General features: G+C 49.9%; 1 protein-coding gene across 1 annotated transcript; it reads right to left on the bottom strand.

Moving 5' to 3' along the window:
* Positions 1–4,112: 4,112 nt before the first annotated feature.
* LOC139046628 (uncharacterized) lies at positions 4,113–8,450 on the bottom strand. Its single transcript, XM_070529251.1, has 2 exons — positions 5,662–8,450; positions 4,113–4,879 (listed from the first exon to the last, which is right to left on the bottom strand). The coding sequence occupies exon 1, from the start codon at positions 7,276–7,278 to the stop codon at positions 6,136–6,138; it is 1,143 nt and encodes a 380-aa protein (XP_070385352.1). The 5' UTR covers positions 7,279–8,450; the 3' UTR covers positions 4,113–4,879; positions 5,662–6,135.
* Positions 8,451–20,330: the final 11,880 nt, after the last annotated feature.

The raw sequence follows: 20,330 nt of genomic DNA, 5'->3' as shown, positions 1-20,330 counted from the left end.
GATCGGCTTCCGCGCTGGACTCTCCTTGCAGGATGCCATGAAACTAATCAGATTGTGGATGGCCGTTCCAGAGACGTCAAGGCTCTGCTCGGTCTGGACCTCAAGAAGGCTTTCGACAACATGCTCCACACCTTCATCATAAAGACAATTTTAGACCTGGGTCTCGGTTCCAGATTCCACAGCTACGTCTGCTCTTTTCTAATGGACAGGAAGGCCAAGCTTTGTATTGTGGACTTCCGCTCCGACAATGTGCCTCTCGGAGGGTGGGGCACTCCTCAGAGCTCTGTCATCTCCCCCCACACTTTTTAACATCTGTATGATTGGTCTTTCTGAGAGGTTGGCACCTATCGAGTACATCAAGCACCATCTACGCCGACGACATCACCTTATGGTGCATCGGCAGAGTCGAAGAAGCCATGCAGGAGGCGATCGACGTGATCGAGGAGTATCTCCGGCCCATGGACTTCCATGCTCCCCCGCCAAGTCGGAGCTTATGCTTTACAGAAAAGAGAAGGGAGGCAGACCCAAAGATTGGAAGCTATTCTCCGAAAGTGGCATCAGTCTTCACACTTGTGACGGGGGTGTGATACCCAGGGTCGACGTTATTCTGGTCCTGGGCATGTTCGTTGAATTCACAGCGGGAACGGAACGGCTCTCCGCAAGATCATCGCAAAGACGGACAACGCTTTCCGCCTTGTTCGCAGAATTGCAAACAGGCACCAAGGCATGAAGGAAAACAATTTCCTCAGGCTGATCAATGCCTTCATACTATGCCACTTCATGTACACGATTTCTATGCACAACTGGCTCAGAGCGCAGCGAGACAAGCTCAATGCTCTCATCCGCAAAGTAGTCAAGAGGGCTCTCAAGCTACCCATCGGGACCCATACCGAGGATCTCCTCAAGCTGGGGGTGCCTAACACAGCCGAGGAGATTGCTGAAACACAGGAACGCGCTCAACTCACTTGCCTGAGCACCACAGCAGCAGGTAAACGCATCCTCGAAGAGCTGAGTTACCACCCTGCGGGATCCACGATGGTCAATATCCCGATCCCTAGGTGCATTCGAGACAAGTTTTGAAGTGACCCCTGTGCCCCGAAACGTCCATCCTTTCCACAACGAGGGCAGACGCAAGGCCAGAGCAGCAGCCATCCTCAAACAGATCAAGCAACGAGACATTAGAGCAAGCTTCGTTGACACCGCGGAGTACAGCGATGGGAAGACCTTTGTCGTCGTTGTGGTCGACTTCAGCGGCAAGATTTCCAATAGCGCCTCCATTCGGCCCTCCAGACCCCGGAGTCGCCGAGCAAGCCGCGATCGCCCTCGCCCTGCTAGACAGTCGTGGGTCAGAGATTTATGGCGGTTCGAAAACGGCAGTTAGAGCTTTTCAAATAGGTTGCATCGCGAAGCAATCTGCTCGTCTTCTTAGCGGCTGGAGTCCATATGCTCTCACGCATAGTTCAATCCACTGGTTTCCCGCTCATCTAGGGTCGGTAGTGGGTGCTCCCCTGGACCTCAATGAGTCTGCTCACGAGGCTGCGCGTGACCTCACCGACCGCGCTTCCTCTGTAAGGAGCGTCAAGTCCCCTCCTCCTTACGGCAACAGGGACGCTCCCGCTACTCACAACGAGGTTATTAAATTCTGAGACGTATCTAGAAGGCAGTGGCATAGCCAGACATTTCGTTCGATGGGGGGGAGCTCACTTTGCAGCTCGGCCTCCTCCTTATAGAAATTGTCGAGAGATCAAATACATTAAACAATATTAATAACTGCGTTGCCATTGCCAAAGATGCTGCAAGTGAATTCTTGAATGCTAGGCACTGTCAAGACAAGTAAAATAAGTACTTTTTCATAAAAGATTAAACTCGTATGCCTAAAATATTGTGCCTGAAATAACTGATATCAATGCTTCCATGTTTTCTTTGTTTAATAGGTAAAGCAAGTATCACACGAACTTTAGAACTATATCAGTTCGAAACCAGGAAAGCGGTGCATGCCGCTGATATGAAAAACGTGTAAGTCATGAAATGAACAAGTTGATGCCCCTGATATGAAAAATGTTTAGGTAATGAAATGAACAAGTTGAGGACAAATATTTGAATAAAACTTTCTTAGCCTCCCTGCCTTTCTCTCATTTGCAGCTCTCTCTCTCTCTCTGTCATTCAAGAACCTTGTTTACATTTTTGTACATATGCAACGAGCAGGGAAAAATCTCAATGACGCTGTCCTTTGCTAGAATATATTGCGCAGGAGCAGCTGTCGTCGGTCGTGTATTGTAATTGCACCGAAACTATAGTCGCAACAGAGAGCGCATATAAAAAGCAAGACTTCTGCAAACTATACGAGGGCAAGTCAAATGAAAGTGAGCCAATGCAAATATATGACAAACTGGGTACTTTATTTAAAAGTATTTTCCGTGAGCATTTAGACATTTGTCCCACTGACTAACGAGTGGCGTACGTGATTTCTGTCTCGTAAAATGCCTTGGGTTGCTATTTCAAAAAGTCTGTTTCACACGAATCTGGTTCCCTTGAGGTGTTTTTTTGTTGTAAATGCTCCAAAATGTGTAAGTCACAAGGCGACAGCTCTGGGCTGTATGTCAGATGTTGCAGCATTTCCCACTTGAACTTTGCCATTTTTGTATTAACTACATCAGCGACATGGGGACGGGTATACCAACGTGAACGGTCATCCCTCGGATACAAAGCGCAGCTTTTTAAACCACCACAGCCAGCCACATAAATGAACACGGCCATGTATTCGACGAAGAAAGACTTTATATAGTATAACCAAATTCCCGTTCACAAAGTGAGAGGGAATTATGCACAATTACAACTCGTACACAAGTTTAAATGTGTATGCCCTAAGGGAATCAAGTTGGCACGTGGCAACATAGGATCACTAAAAGCTGTTACCACTGAAATTTTCAAATCATTAATAAAGGCACCAAACTATGTTACGCTACTAGCCAACGTACATTCTTCAGCTTACCTATGCCTCCTTTTCCAGCTCTTCCCTACCTCTCCCATACCACTACATTTATATTTCCGCGTCTTTCCATGCGTCTTCACGTATATCACTCTTGAAAAGCAAACGACACAATTATACGAGACCGTCTCAGATGTTCAATTCTCCCCTCACGCTTCCTTTGCCAATTCTCTTCTTTAATTAAAAACAGGCTCCGACACGTCGCAAAGTGCCAAACTTCTGCATGGCGTTTTCGGTGCCTATGCGCCACAGGACCATGCCACTTCTGTATATCATCGCAACGACGCCTAAACCCATCTGCTGAGGCCAACATCCCACCCACCAGCCCCTGTTCTTTCCCAGCGACTCCACATCGCTAACTTCATCCATTCGAAACTTTTCCGACACACCGATACTAGGCCACTGAGGCCATTCTTTCAACTCATGTCCCTTGGGTCGCCCCCGCGCTGATCACAGACCAGACTTCTTAAACCCGCAAACGAACGCCGACTACGGTTTCTGAAGAGTTCTTAGAAGGCATCATATCTTCATCGCCCAACAACTCCCACTCCTCTTTCCCTTTTTCTTCCTCCTTCTTCTCGTCTTTCCTGCCACGAGGGCTAGAAACACCAAATGACAGCACTGCATTTCTTCTTTACACCGTCTTCATTTACAGCCAGCCGCAACCGACGAAAGCAGGTGACGTTACCTTAAGAACCCGTTAAAAGTAATCTACTGAGGATGACAAGGCCGCCACTGACACAGATAGGTCCACCATTGAGCAACGTTGACCACTTTTGAAACATTGACCAGCCTTTCTGGGGCGCTTTATTCCTCTTTATGCAACTTCTCTAACCACAGCGAGGCAAAGAGTATTGACAAGGGAAACGATTTGATCGAGTTGGTACATTGTAACTTTATTAATGCACACAGAGCAAGATGAATAAACAAAGAGAAAGCGAGGTGGAGCCGAAGCTCGCAGCTCTATGTCCTTCCTCTGTTCCTTTTTCTTTTTTACCTTAATTTATCGAGTAATACGTATATGAAGTGAAGACCTCATGCCTTTTATCGTAACAGGTAGGGGTAAATTCCGAAAATGAAAAAGCAATGATTAGCAAGAAAAATTACAGCCAGTCAACAAACATAGCATTTGGTAAAATTATATTTGCGCAAAGCAGAAAAATACAAGATCTCGCATTAATAAGGACAAAAGTGTGTGCGACTTGCAGCAGGAGTGTACAAGAAAAAAACTACATGAAAAAGGCTGAAGTCACCGATGAGTTGCGTCATCTGTCGGTCCCTCGAGCAGCACGACAAGGGCAAAATTGCGAGGGCGCAGTCCAGCTTCCCGGTCAGAGTTGGCAGAACCGATTTTATGGAAGCCTATAACGCTCCAAGCAACAGCGAGACGCCCTTGTACTGCTTGAAAAGTATGAAAACTTGTGTGACAATCAGCCCTCCACAGTCAGAATAACGGCGGAGTGCTTGTCCTCACGGAACTGTAAGTCCCCGCGTGTTGAAGATCTCGTAGTGCTCGCCGTGGGCCAGGGCCGTGCGTCGAAGGCAACAGCGGCGCAGTTCTTGACGCCACACGTGGAGCCAGCTATGCAAAAGCTGGGGGTGTACTCCAAGAAACGCACTTCGTCCTTGTGCCAAGTGCCACTGCTGGAACAGCGGCTAAGACTGCGCAGTACAGCTACGATGGTCAGACGGTGGGCGGAGGCTTCGAGAACCCGAGGCTGGTGAAGGCGTCGCCTGGGATGACAATACGCTGCACCAGCGGCCAGCTGCGTCCGGCTGCTGTGAACCACCCTCTTGGGTGCGGAAGCTGGGGCGAAGAGCGACGCCGTGGCTGCACCAACCGATTCACGGCCAGAATGACAAGGGCCGCCTCTTCTGTGCGGCTTACCACTGAAAAGAAAACACTTCGCATTAGGTCGGGAACCTTTGCGTCACCGTTGCTAAATAATACTGCATAACTTATTTGTTCTCTTGTACTTGGTTTTTCAACTCAGTAATGAATTTTAACCATAAATGCTTAAATAATTCAAAAGTAACAATTAAAAATATCGCTTCTTTTAGTTTTGTTGGTTACCGACAAATGGAAGTGTTCATATAACTTACATTGTGCTTTTCGCGCTTGGGCGTATAATCACCATCTTGCTATTGTGCTCGAACTGCCGTGAAGCGCAGATACCAGCCAATCATGATTCTGTTACAAGAAGCCTGCCTCTTACAAGCGTCACAGTCAGAGCGATAAGGCAACCAAAAGTGTTCTTTGCAACCGCAAATGGGAATCACCTGGGAAACACCTGTAGGGGAACCGAATGGGAAACACCTGTATCATTTGCGGTTTGCAACCGCAAATGATACAGGTGTTCTTTTTGTTTTTCTTTTTGAGGTGCCTCAAATGTAACCAAGTAACCTTCAACTTGCCCAGGAACAAGTTTCAGGAGTCAACGCACCCAGTGTGCAAAACACACACATGTTTCAGTTGCAATTACCAGTAATTCAGAAGAGTATTCAAATTATGCCTAAAATCGCTATTGCGACGATTTCTGCCAGTGCCGGTGTACGGTGGCACCGAGATTAGCACCAACTCTCGACAGAGCACTGCATCTGCAGGCTACATTTTCAACGTTCTCTCTCAGAAAGACTTTCGTTTCGCTTACAGAACACCTACGAATACTCACCTGTCGGCCGTTCCGTCGACGAAGGCGCGTGGGCAACTCTCCCCGGACCAAAGGAACGCCGACACGTGAGAGCCGCCGGCAGGAAAAATCCCGGGAGGCCAGAAGGGTAGTTCTGAACTTAGTGTCACACATTACTTCCCCCCTCTTCTTTGGCTTCTGGATTGGATTGGCGCGGCTCGCTACGTGCTTGCGCGCGCTTTTCCGAGCGCAGATTGGTGTGCGCCTGGTTTCTGCACTAGGCTGTTATGCGATCGCTTTTTTGAGCGCAGATTGATGTGAGCCTGGTTTCTGCACTAGGCTTTTGCACGATCGCCTGCTTTTTGCACTTGGCTTTCAAAAGGCGAAGTGAGCGTCGCTTACTGCGGAAGTGCAGCGCCGCGGGCCTACCGTGTATGGAGGCGCGCAGCAATGCCGGGAAACATTCATACAAAAGCAAAGGGTCAGAAAAAGTGCGCTTTATTTTCCGTTACTTTGTCACACTGGGTAGCGCCGTGCGATCGCTTCTAATAGACGCAGAAACGAGTCCTTGCAGCGCATGTGCCCATTAATCGATGCCCACCATAGCCATATCAGGTGCGACTCGAGGAGCTGTGGAGTCACCCTGTAGCCGGAAGAGACGAGGTGGCGCTTCACCTTCTGCCAGTAGCTTTCGATTTTTTGGGTGTGAGCGCCCGTGATTGGGTCTACAAAGTTCATGCTGTGGTTAACAGCCTCCCATTGCAAATTCAGTCTTGCTCCGTTAGCCCCCACTAAGTTCGGGATGCAGTTGTATGCGGCCCATTCATCACTGTGGATGGTGGTTCCCGGTTCCACGTTGGCTGCAATAATGGGGCCTAGCGTCGCCGCGTCTCGTCGGTCGACCTTGAATAGTCGGAGCTCCCCGGTGGTCACGCAGATCATGCCGAATACCCACGGTCCACGATCTGCAATGCCACCGTAATTTTGGCGGCTCGGCGGAACGTTGTCGCCCGTCATCAGGCGGCCTCGATTGTATTTTCGCTTGCCGCGAAGGAGGCATTCATCAATTTGCACAATCCTCCCGGGGCCACCGAGTGGGGGTCGCGCCAGCAGCTCGTCCCGCACGACCTCACGAGCGTAGTTCCTCCAGTCGGCGATGACATGGTCCGACAGATGAAGCAAGTCGCCGGTCATCTCCTTCATGAGCCACGTGCCTATGTTTTTGCTCACGCAGTACGTGAGCCAAATCACTTGCCGCCTGGAGACGTGGACGTTCGGGCGGCCGAGGCGGTCCGTGTTGGCGAAGTAACTTCCCTCACCTCTCTGCCCGTGCAGTGCAGCGGTACCGTGTAACTGCGACAGCTGCTTTCGGCACCTGTTGCACCGGAAGGCAGCCCGGCGTCCATTCTGAGTCTTCCTATACAATGTGACGACTTCGCCTTCGCAGGTTGGTTGGTCCGGGTTGAACGCCAGGTCCTTGCAGGTGCCCCAGTACTCTGACGACGCCACTCGACCTGGTCTGGAGTTGGGGCGCGGTGGGCGGACAGCGCTTGAAGCCGGAGCAAGCCGAAGCGATCGTACGAACTCTTCCTCCGCAGCTGCATCGCTGATAATTTGACAGATGGTGACAATATTGGGGTCAATTCTCGTGGCGGCCATGACAACGAGTGCAGCGAGAGACGCGGCTCGTCTTTTGTAGCCCCGGGATCCGTTACAGCAGAACCCTCTGTTAAGGACGGCTCACCCAGGAACGTTGAGGTAGCGTGGACCTGGCGGTCTGGAGCTTCAGGAACAGGCAGGGGCCCAGGCGCAGATGCGAGACGACATATTTTCAAGCTTCTTCGATCACGCAGAGCGACACGCAGTCTAGCTTGCTCAAACGTTGAAGCTCGTTGGCGGGGGCGTGTTTTATATAGCCTGGAACGCCCTCGCTCAGGAGAAGGAGAGAGGGCGAACGCTCTCCACACTTGCGGCCCCCGCTCGGTACACAGGAGAAAGCTCAACGGATTTTTTAACCGCGCTTGGGCCAGCACAGGCAAAGGCACTGACATGCACACACGCACACACACACACGCGCGCACCGTCGTGTACCCTGCCGAGGAGGAGGAGAAGGAACGAAAGCACACACGAAGCTTAACGTTCGCGCTGGCTGAGAGGAAAGAGTACTGGCGAGCCTATGTAGACATCGGGACGTGGCGAGCGCGTGGGGAAGGAGATCGAGAATGCGCGCACAAAGGCTAACGGCTCTTCGCCGTTGCGGATTTTCAACGAATGTTGGCAGCTCTGCGAATTTAAAACGCATGGGCTTTCGTCGTGGTTTTAGCAGCGCGACGCAATTGTGCACTACACAGGCCATTCGTAACACCTGTGGTGCGCGCATGGCTTCAGCACAAGGGCAGCGTAACGAACTTCCGTGGAAAGCTCTGATATGAAACCTGAATAAATATACATTATAACGTATGAGAATTATTAGAAATAACGATTTTTAACGTCGAAGACATGGAAAACTTCTGTTCCGATGTCCGCGACATCAGCCGCTCCTTGGAGCCGTTCTTGTTCTGCTCTAACATGTTCTTGGACCTCCTGGATGTTCATATATGTAATATCATAAGAACACAGGAAACGTGATTCTCAAATTTTACTAGCTGAAAGCAACTAAATAAACTGCGCTTGTCTTGCAGAACGCGTGCATGGGGATTTGGAAAGCCCCTTGTCGGCTCAAAGCTTGTCGACTCAGAGCTGAAGCCATGCGCGCACCACAGGTGTTACGAATGGCCTGTGTAGTGCACAATTGCGTCGCGCTGCTAAAACCACGACGAAAGCCCATGCGTTTTAAATTCGCAGAGCTGCCAACATTCGTTGAAAATCCGCAACGGCGAAGAGCCGTTAGCCTTTGTGCGCGCATTCTCGTCTCCTTCCCCACGCGCTCGCCACGTCCCGATGTCTACATAGGCTCGCCAGTACTCTTTCCTCTCAGCCAGCGCGAACGTTAAGCTTCGTGTGTGCTTTCGTTCCTTCTCCTCCTCCTCGGCAGGGTACACGACGGTGCGCGCGTGTGTGTGTGTGCGTGTGTGCATGTCAGTGCCTTTGCCTGTGCTGGCCCAAGCGCGGTTAAAAAATCCGTTGAGCTTTCTCCTGTGTACCGAGCGGGGGCCGCAAGTGTGGAGAGCGTTCGCCCTCTCTCCTTCTCCTGAGCGAGGGCGTTCCAGGCTATATAAAACACGCCCCCGCCAACGAGCTTCAACGTTTGAGCAAGCTAGACTGCGTGTCGCTCTGCGTGATCGAAGAAGCTTGAAAATATGTCGTCTCGCATCTGCGCCTGGGCCCCTGCCTGTTCCTGAAGCTCCAGACCGCCAGGTCCACGCTACCTCAACGTTCCTGGGTGAGCCGTCCTTAACAGAGGGTTCTGCTGTAACGGATCCCGGGGCTACAAAAGACGAGCCGCGTCTCTCGCTGCACTCGTTGTCATGGCCGCCACGAGAATTGACCCCAATATTGTCACCATCTGTCAAATTATCAGCGATGCAGCTGCGGAGGAAGAGTTCGTACGATCGCTTCGGCTTGCTCCGGCTTCAAGCGCTGTCCGCCCACCGCGCCCCAACTCCAGACCAGGTCGAGTGGCGTCGTCAGAGTACTGGGGCACCTGCAAGGACCTGGCGTTCAACCCGGACCAACCAACCTGCGAAGGCGAAGTCGTCACATTGTATAGGAAGACTCAGAATGGACGCCGGGCTGCCTTCCGGTGCAACAGGTGCCGAAAGCAGCTGTCGCAGTTACACGGTACCGCTGCACTGCACGGGCAGAGAGGTGAGGGAAGTTACTTCGCCAACACGGACCGCCTCGGCCGCCCGAACGTCCACGTCTCCAGGCGGCAAGTGATTTGGCTCACGTACTGCGTGAGCAAAAACATAGGCACGTGGCTCATGAAGGAGATGACCGGCGACTTGCTTCATCTGTCGGACCATGTCATCGCCGACTGGAGGAACTACGCTCGTGAGGTCGTGCGGGACGAGCTGCTGGCGCGACCCCCACTCGGTGGCCCCGGGAGGATTGTGCAAATTGATGAATGCCTCCTTCGCGGCAAGCGAAAATACAATCGAGGCCGCCTGATGACGGGCGACAACGTTCCGCCGAGCCGCCAAAATTACGGTGGCATTGCAGATCGTGGACCGTGGGTATTCGGCATGATCTGCGTGACCACCGGGGAGCTCCGACTATTCAAGGTCGACCGACGAGACGCGGCGACGCTAGGCCCCATTATTGCAGCCAACGTGGAACCGGGAACCACCATCCACAGTGATGAATGGGCCGCATACAACTGCATCCCGAACTTAGTGGGGGCTAACGGAGCAAGACTGAATTTGCAATGGGAGGCTGTTAACCACAGCATGAACTTTGTAGACCCAATCACGGGCGCTCACACCCAAAAAATCGAAAGCTACTGGCAGAAGGTGAAGCGCCACCTCGTCTCTTCCGGCTACAGGGTGACTCCACAGCTCCTCGAGTCGCACCTGATATGGCTATGGTGGGCATCGATTAATGGGCACATGCGCTGCAAGGACTCGTTTCTGCGTCTATTAGAAGCGATCGCACGGCGCTACCCAGTGTGACAAAGTAACGGAAAATAAAGCGCACTTTTTCTGACCCTTTGCTTTTGTATGAATGTTTCCCGGCATTGCTGCGCGCCTCCATACACGGTAGGCCCGCGGCGCTGCACTTCCGCAGTAAGCGACGCTCACTTCGCCTTTTGAAAGCCAAGTGCAAAAAGCAGGCGATCGTGCAAAAGCCTAGTGCAGAAACCAGGCTCACATCAATCTGCGCTCAAAAAAGCGATCGCATAACAGCCTAGTGCAGAAACCAGGCGCACACCAATCTGCGCTCGGAAAAGCGCGCGCAAGCACGTAGCGAGCCGCGCCAATCCAATCCAGAAGCCAAAGAAGAGGGGGGAAGTAATGTGTGACACTAAGTTCAGAACTACCGGCCAGAAGTGTATCGTGCGCCCACAAGGAGGTTGAGACCGAGCGTAGCCCTGTGCGGACCCTGTTGCTGATCGACCCTGAGCGACGCCGCACCTGTCGTCTTGCTGAGCTGCGTGGCGAAATCCGCGGCCAGTCGTCGTTGCATCCTTGTGCAGAGCCGGGGCGTCCGATTGGGAACCTTGCGTCATGACAGACACGAGGCGTCGCTACAGCACAGCTCGACGCTGAAAATATCACGGCGCTAAAGGAGGCCTTGCAGCTGGGCGCGTCCTAAAACCTAGCCGTATTTGCTTTAGATTAAGCACAGTGGAACGAAGAAACTGGTTGCTGGCAGACAGTAGCAGTGCGCGTGCAAAATGGCTAGGGCGCGCAGTGCACGGGGCTGCTGCCTGCTGCGTTCTTCTTTTTCTTCTACTCACGCGCGTCGATCGCATGCCAGAATATCTTGCGAAGATGCCTCTACTGCAGAGGACAGGATATACGCAACATAGCACTGGTGCCATTGCGCATTGAAGTTTGTAGTTTATTACAATTAACCTTGTAACTGACGAGATGTTAAATACTTTTTTGTTCTTTCTTTTTCATGACGCCCAAGTAGATACTAAAATAAATACAAGAACGCTTCACCGAAAACTTAAGCGTTCGATACGGGAACTTGCTTATGAAAGCCAGCGGCGCACCGTTTTTCAGCGTTGTAAAAGTTATAAGTACGGACAAAAGAATTAGCCGTACGCTTCAAATACATAGCCACGCTAGATTTTGATGTATTGAAAGCAAAAGCACCTCTGTCTCAAATGTAGCGCCATCTTCATCCTCGCGCGTCCTCACACGTAACATCATCATCAGCGTTGTGCACGTTGACAGGGAGCTCGTGTCGTGAGGAGCAAAAGAACACTCTCTCTCTCGCTCTCCACGGGGCTGGTCGCCGTAACTACCGTTCCGCTTGGCTTTCGCCTTCCAATGGAAATGTATGGACAACCGCACGGCTCGTCAGCCACTATGGGCGTCTTGCGCTGGAGTTTGAGGTATAGTAGCGGCGCCTGGTGGCGGCGCTACTGGGTCGTACCAGCTTGGGTTGTATTGAGCCCTGGCTGTGGCGAAGGACGTTTCTAGGCCGAGTTTTGCGTCGATTCGCACTTATTTCTGCCCTGTTGCGAGTGCGAAAAGGCTCGTCACTTCTCGCAGACCATGTCAACCACGCTGCGAGCTCGCCGCAGCCTATAGTTTAACGAAAACGGGCTCTCTGTGTGCCGTGGGACGCAATGCTGGGAGCAGACGGAATCGGTAGCGCCGATCCGGAGACCTAGCCCAGCCTCGAGAAGGCGTCACCGTCATTACTTCTGCGTCGTGGGATGCCATGAACAAGAAGGCCTGAATCCCAACATCATATTCTGCCGTTTTCCTTCAAGGCCTCACGAAGTGGAGCGTCGGGCGCGCTGCATAGCTGCAGTTCGTCACGCTGAGTAAGCGAAACTTCGCGCCATGCTGACTGCTTCGCCTGTCTTGAAGCTTGCTTGATTATCTGCGTTCTAATGTTCGGTATTTTGCACCTACAGTCCCGACAGCAGACCGACATAGCAGCAGGCATGGCTGGTAATTCACGATTCGAGACCCGGCCACAGCGACAATTAACAATTCGACCGATGCGAAGTGGTGAAGTGACCAGGTGTGTGCAAATGAGCACAAATGGTCGGGCTCATTCGATGACAATTCACTACTCCACTACGAGCAGCACAGGTTAAGAGAGTTAAATGCGCTCATCCTTGATCTCAAGCCAGCACGTTGAGGCAACGCAGCAAGGCAGTATTGATTGCAGCACATCGATGTTCGAGCGCTGTCATTAAAACCTACATCAAGCGAGCGGCGTACGAGCTCGCGCTGCAGCGCGATTCGCACGTACGTACTACGTGCGAGCTCATATGCATTGCATCAGTTAGTATACCAATTACTAAAAGGAACAGATGGCCGCTACTACAACGCAGGCATAACTACTTCTTTAGCGGCATGCAGTCAACAAAAAATGCAGGAGGCCCACCGTTTCGCGGCATGTCGAAAGACCACTGCCGTCGCGGCGCGTACGATCGTGCGCTCGAGCAGTTCGTACATCGCGGCACGTACCGTCGTGTGCTCGAGCAGTTCTGTACACATGATGCCTGCTTATCGCTGCTGTGGATTCATTTATAACAAGCATTTCCTCGCGTTTGAGCGCCTGAATCTAGCAGCTGGCGTGCAAACCTTACCTGAAGTTCCACTTCGTACGCGACTCGCTTCACTTGCGATTGACACGGTGCTAAAACTTCGCCGCCTAATTCTTGAACGGCGTACACGTATTCGGCACTGCATAATTTCTTGCCTTTACGCAGCGTGCCACCCCTGAAAAAATCTTCGGCGCCCGATATTCGCTGCAGGCCGTGAAACAACACAACCGAAAGCGGCGGGTCCATATTGTAAACGTGCTTTCCGAAGCAGACGACCGAGCTTGGTACGACCCATTTTTGCACAGAGGGCGCTTTTTAGCACCTTTTTCGCAGCGCCCCCTGGGCAATGCAAGAGCCCCATCGTCTGCTCCTCCTAAACCGAAGACCACATGTGCACTCGCCACTCCTTTAAACACCGGCTGGAGGTGGGGAATAGGACTACGTTCCTGCCGCAAATTGGCAATGTGAGACAAGCTTTTTGGGCAAAGGCATTCAGAAAATTCGGCTTTGATTTACGTTCGCGATTTTTTGCATATGTAAGTGATTTTCCCCTTTATCGTACGCCATACTTTGTCGTCAGTAACGGGGATCAAATGATAAAATTTGAGCCGTGTCGTGCAGTCGAAGTGTGGGTTTGCTTAGCATACAAAAATGTTTATTATGTGGTGAAGTCCATCCGCCACCAAGGCCGGCCTTAGGGCGTTTTCGACCGCAGCTCTTAGGCGTCCGTTCCTGCGGTGAGCGTCGGCGTTGTCCAGCGTAACCGAGTGAACAAGCACCACTAAGGATGAAATCGAGCGCAGAGCACAGAGCAAGATGAAAGACGGCGATAGCGAAAAGAGCGCGAGGAGGGACGCGGAGGAGGAGATATAACCACGAGGCGGAAATGGGAGGAGGAGGGTGTAGCGAAAGCGTGAGAAGAAAATCGCAGCACCGAGCACGACGGGCTTTGCGGCGCGATGGCTACGACGAAATACCACAGCCACTTTTTTACAATATTTTGATCGTAATACATTTCCACATTTTTCGTGGATGAACGTAGCTGGGGCATACCCGTGGATACGATGTTGATTTATGCTTTAGCTCTTTAGAAGTCTGGGGTGGCCGCAGGCTATTTAGCCTATGCGTACACAAACCGCCAGAGCCTAGCATATAGCAGCTCCACTGTAAAAACTAAAGCACGAATAGAGACTGCTGAGTATGGATTGTAGCTAGCCGTCACGGGCGCCATCGGGGGCGAGGAATTACGGAGTCGCCATCTGTCGGAAGCGCCTCCCTTGCGTAATATGAGGGATCACGCGGCGCGCTCCTCATAGGTTTCGCTTACAGCGCCCAATAAAAACACGACGCGGCAGCCCTCCTGGACATTCATGTAGGTACCCTCAAAATGAGAGAAGTTTTTGACTGTCGATATAATAATCTTGCGCAAACTGAAAGCACAGAATCGTTTAAAGACGCCATCTCTTTACCGAATACGTACAGTGAACGCCACTGCGCGCAGTCACCGCGATGGAGTCTCCCGAACCGGCGTCTTGCGTGAAAGGTAAGCAAACGCTGAGAGTAAACTATGGAAAAGACGGGGAATGCGGGACAAGTGAATGGAAGGTGAATGCAGGAGCCAACGTTTCGAATTAGTAAACTATGTGAGATATGTTCTTATAGTGAATTTCTTTTTGGTCTGTATAACCAAATGGGGCTTAACAGAATGAAGCCTCAATACAGTGATCGCACGGGTACGCAGCGACCGACTGCGCGTGTGCATGCATGTCCACGTACAATCTTTTACTTTTGCTGTGAACGCGTTTTCGCACCGTGTCGTGACCTTAAGGCCGCAGCATATGAGAATTTGACACTAGCAACCATTGTTGCGTGGACACTATCAGAAGTGTTCAAAAATAATTTCGTTATATACTTCGACACCTACGGCGACTGTGATGTGCCGTCGCGACGATTCAATATTTTTTTGCCTCCTAAATTCTTGGATATTTGAATATTATTTCTCAAGTTGCGTCGCACTGTATGTTTATCAGTATTCTCAGCGTGCGATTTCCCTCTGCTTCTTTTTCGTAATCCAGTGCATTAATTCATAACACGAACATGACCATATGCGATGCCTTTCTTTAATGTGCGTCTTACCGCTCCCTTTCCGTTCCAGTGAACTTGAACTATCATCAAGTTCATAGACCAAACCGTCATGACATTAGCCGGGCAGCGGGCGCGGGCGAGCGTCTGTCTGAGTGCGCGTTTTCTGCTACTCACCGAACATTGCGCAGTCCCGGCGCCCTAGCAGAAATATTATTCTTCGCGTCTGGGCTTGCTGCATACCCCAGTCGTATACCCGTTGTGCTTGCTGCATACCCCAATTGTATACCCAGCTGCATACCCCGGTTCTAAGTTTTGCCAGCCAAGCTTCACGCAGCTCCTTGCCCTGCGGCTACGTGTGAATAAGGCTGACACCGGGCTCCGCTGCCTACGTTCGGCACTGCGGCACCGAGCAGTAGCCTACCATGGTGCACGCCTCCAAAGGCAGCCACTACCTATTATAGTGATTTCAGATGTTGTCAAGCAGACGCCGAAGGCGGTAAAGCCTCACCACTTAATCAGAACCGCGGCGTAGGTGGGACTTAAAACTTTCGTTTTGAGCTCGTTTCGGCGCTTCCGAAGCAGCCGACGCGGCCGCTGTGTCCACGTGATCCCCCAGCCACGTCACGCCGACGGTGGCGCCAACTTTTCTAGTGGGGGAGCTCGCCCCCAATAGGCAAACCCCGTAGCTTTATTTCAGTTCCCTTCCACCCCCGTGCAGTAGGTACGCCGCCTGCAGTGAGAGTGCTGAAGAACAGCCCGCCAACGAAGAACACCGTCGTGAACAGAAGCAGGAATGTGCGCGGCGATGGCGGGTGGAACGTAATACGGACGAACATTTATTTATTTATTTTTTTATTTATACATACTGCAACTCTAAGAGGGTTATCGCAGGAGTGGGGTACAAAATTAAGGATGCCACACACACAGCAAGAAGGGGTACACAAGTCAAAGGTACAAGGAACGCAGCAAAGTACTAGTGAACAAAATAAGAAAAAGAAAAAAAAATGGTTTCAATAGATACATATATCCACATAAACATGGTATATAATACATGGTCCGAGGAACCATGAACATGAACCAGTGATTGCCTTAACAAAATTATCAGGTGTCAGTTTTCGTAGGTTAGAAGGAAGCTGGTTCAAGCCGTCGTTTAATGAACTTTCGGGATTAACCCAGTGATGAACACCGGGGCCGCACGTTTATATTCGCTGCTTAACCTTTGGTACGGAATGCTTGGGCGGTGATTTTTCGTCATACATCGCCATTTCTAGATGAAGAAACCTACAAGTAGACTATTACGTCGATTGCCTGAACCATTCTATAAACAAGTGCTTAAAGAATGTTGTTTCATATTCTTGGTTCAATGTTAGTTCGATGTTGGTTGTAGAATGTATAATTTATGCATTGGAATTTTTTATTGGCCTTCAAGGACCATATATGTTGCGTGCGAAGCGTAAGAATTATACATGTAGTCTTTTATTGGCAGCGAATGCTTAAGTTCGGTAATAAATGGCTGTTTGCGTATGTCGTATCGCAGAAAATCCTCGGACGAGACAGTGGCAACCATACCGGTGAACCTGCTGTTCGTGATTCGATCCAAGCACTGGGAGGGAGCCAGAAATCCATCCTCGCTGGGAAATGGTGCAAGCTAAGCTGCCGTGGAGCTTCATTTTACCGATTGGCAGCGGGTTCTCCATCGCCGAAGGCATGCAGGTGAGCAGTTAGCAATTCGCAGGTGCCATACATGCAACGCTATTGTGACGCCTATGGTACCGCTTACTGATGATATTTCACTTTTACTAATGCGACGGCAAGTTTCGCTTTCTGGTTAACCTTTCTGCCTTTCTCTGCATTATCTTATCTCTCTCTCTCTCTTACTTGGCCAATGAAGATGTCCTATGATAGCAGCCTAGCGTGATCTTATCTCTCTCCCTCTCTTACTTGGCCAATGAAGATGTCCTATGATAGCAGCCTGGCGTGCTCTCCCAGCGGCTTCAGTTTTGTATAACTGAAGCCGCTGGGGCGCCGTGGTAAGATTGTCGCTGACGAGGTGGTGACATGCGAGTGTGCCTGCGTTCTCGTGTTATAGCAATGACGGTGCGCTTATTCGATGACCCGCCCATACCGATGTATGGGCAGTGCCATAGCAGCACGTCCCGACTGTTATGGCACTGTTCACGCTGAATATAGGTTACCAATCAGCCGACTCATCAACCTTACTAAAGACAGCTGGCGAATGATAATGAATTCTAGATTCTGTTCTAGTCACGGGCTTCACGCTGCAACAGACGGGGTGCTTTAACGTAAAGCAATTACAATACGCCTCTATTTTTTCCCTGTCATTAGCCCTTCCCACTTGGTCAAACACTTTGGGGTCATGCCCAGGTCTGTCACGCGACGTCATGAAAACTACGAAGACAGTTTTCTGATATTATGTTGCAAAGTGATTACGCATGATGAGGCCTGAGAAATGACAAAAAAAAAATATTTCCGATTCGCCTAAATTAGATAAAATAGGGATCCGCTACCACACACAGCATGGAGAAAAATGGTACATACCCAAGGAAATAAGGGCCGAACTGACGGTACGCCCCTTATACGCAAGAATATGCATCCTATACACCACGAGTGCAGGAGAAAGACAAAGCTGCGACAAACGCAGCTTTGTCGCAGCAGTACTTAACCACCACAGACAATGCTGCACAAGCTCGACTATAAACACGACCCGCATCGAAACGGCGGAGGAAGTGGCTATAGCGTTAGCCATAGCACAAAGCAACGCATACTATATAATCAGCGATTCCCAGACAGCAGTACGGAACTTCGCGAACGGCTGGATCTCAGCTGAGGCGCTATAGATACTCAGAAAAAGCAAACCAACAAGGGAAGACCGATGCGTCCAAATCCTATGGGTACCAGCCTACACTGCCGACTCAACGGGAGAGGACAACCCTAACGCGGCGGCACACAACGTAGCTCGACTACTCACTTTCCGAGCTGCGACGAACGTAGGCCTCTCGACAGGACCCTCCGAAGAATGGGAATGGGAAGACAGAATGGCCGTGTTCAACGACATCCCCAACCATTAAACATGCAAAGATGCACTCATCCACCACTCCATCCACAATTCACTAGATCGCTAGCTGTCCAGTGGCGACAACTACAAACCAAATCCTACAAGAGCCCGATACTCATGCACACTATTTATCCAGACATATACACCGCAGTTAGATGCCAAGTGTGTGGCCACGGAGCCAGGCTAGAACACATGCGATGGGAATGCCAGGGAGTAATACAGGACAATGAAAGTGAAGCCTCCACCGACAGCCTACGCGCGCGATTGCAGGCCGCCCTGCTGAACTCGAACCTGGAAGGCCAACTCTGGCCAGTACAGCTGGCCAAGGAAGCCGCCGAGAGGAGAGAACTCTTGGCAGTAACCTCGGCGGATGCCGCAGCCCACTAACTCGCCGAACGCGAATCGTTCCGATTCGAAATGAAATTTTCTCACTCACTCACTCACTCACTCACTCACTCACTCACTCACTCACTCACTCACTCACTCACTCACTCACTCACTCACTCACTCACTCACTCACTCACTCACTCACTCACTCACTCACTCACTCACTCACTCACTCACTCACTCACTCAATTTATTTATTTATTTATTTATTTATCGTGCGTTAGGCAGGCCCTACGACGATGAGCCCGTTCACGAGCCAACTCTCGCTTACGCCCACGGTAGGCAGCGTCTTCCGCAGGACTATGCACTACACGTAGTCTTGCTATAGTTGTAGCTGGGATGGTACTTCTTATTTATTTTATTTACTTACAGCATAGTGCAGAGCCTAATTGGGCCCTAGCAGGAGGGGCAACATAAAAAGAACGAAAATAATAACTGCAAAAAGCACAGAAAATTACATTGCAGCAATGAGAATATATAAACAATGACATATATCAAGAACAGAAAACAATAACTCTGCAACTGTCAGTAAGTAATTTTGTCCAGGGCATCAATACTGGTCAGTAGATCAGTCGGGAGTGAATTCCGTTGAGTTATTGTGCTCGGAAGGAAAGAGTATTTAAAAACATTGGCTCTAGCGTTGTACGGTGTTAGGGATTCCGCGTGATTATTTCTTGTTAGGCGTGTTGTGGTGGACTTAATAAATGGAGTAGGACTCATGGAGAGTTTGTCATTGTTGATTAAGAAAGTAACTTCAATCTTTGAATTTTTCTTCGTATTTACAGTGTCTGTACGTTATGTTGTGCCATGAGAGTGGTGGGGGAGTCAGTAGAGCGGTATTTGTTAAAAATAAATCGAACAGATTTACGCTGGATCATTTCCAACGCCTCAATGTTATGTTTTGTGTAATGGTCCCAGACGGTGCATGCATATTCGAGTTTAGGTCTGATGAATGAAGTGTAGGCTAAGAGCTTTGCGCTAGTAGGGGCAGCTTTTAATTTGTGCCTGAGGAGGCAAAGTTTCTTAGAAGCTGACGTGCATATACTTGAGATATTTTTATTCAAACTAAGATTATTGGTTATAGTAACGCCTAGGTAAGTGTATTCATTAACTTCTTCAAGCGGGTGAGATGGAAGGTTATATGAAAATGATAGGCTACTCTTTTTGTTGGAAACTTTCATGAAGAATGTTTTATCATTGTTAAGTTTCATGTCCCATCGATTGCACCAAGAATGAATGTTCTGAAGGTTAGAATTAAGGATGACTTGATTTTCAAAAGACCTAATATCATTAAACAATACACAGTCGTCGGCCAAAAGCCTAATCTGCACTGGTTCACTAATCATATCAACAATGTCATTTATATAGATTAAGAAGAGTAATGGTCCCAGCACACTTCCCTGCGGTACACCAGAAGTGACTGGGAGGTGGCTGGAACAATGAGGATCAATATTGACGAACTGTGTTCGGTTAGAAAGGTAAGCAGACACCCAGTTAATAATGAAAGAAGGAAGCCCAGTAGATTCAAGCTTACATAGTAGTTTGTCATGTGGAACCAGGTCAAATGCTTTCCTAAAATCTAGAAAAATAACGACAGTCTGCCCGGACCCGTTTAGCGTATCAGCAAAGCAATGAACTACAGATGTTAGTTGGGTGACTGTTGAAAGTCCCTTTCTAAATCCGTGTTGAAATGGAGATAGAATGTCTCTGTCACTTAGAAAGGGAGTTATATAGGTGGCTACAATGTGCTCAAGAAGTTTAGAAGAAGAAGCTGTAAGGGATATTGGATGAAAATTTGTAACAGATGATGCGATACCTTTCTTAAGTATTGGCACAATCCGCGCAACTCTCCAATCTGAAGGAACGCTGCTAGTTGATAGGCTTGCACGAAAAATTATGACAAGAAATTCGGATATCATTTCAATATAACGCTGCAAGAACATATTTGGAATCCCATCAGGACCAGAAGACACTTTCGTTTCAAAT

This window comes from Dermacentor albipictus, unplaced genomic scaffold (genome assembly GCF_038994185.2).
Source record: "Dermacentor albipictus isolate Rhodes 1998 colony unplaced genomic scaffold, USDA_Dalb.pri_finalv2 scaffold_19, whole genome shotgun sequence".
Classification (NCBI taxonomy): Eukaryota; Metazoa; Arthropoda; class Arachnida; order Ixodida; family Ixodidae; genus Dermacentor; species Dermacentor albipictus.
Note: the sequence above shows the minus strand (reverse complement) of the source record. Positions and strands in the feature narration are given on the sequence as shown.

What these genes read in the sequence shown, in the direction of transcription:
- LOC139046628 (XM_070529251.1), bottom strand. Translation starts at nt 7,278, where the DNA reads ATGGCCGCCACGAGAATTGACCCCAATATTGTCACCATCTGTCAAATT.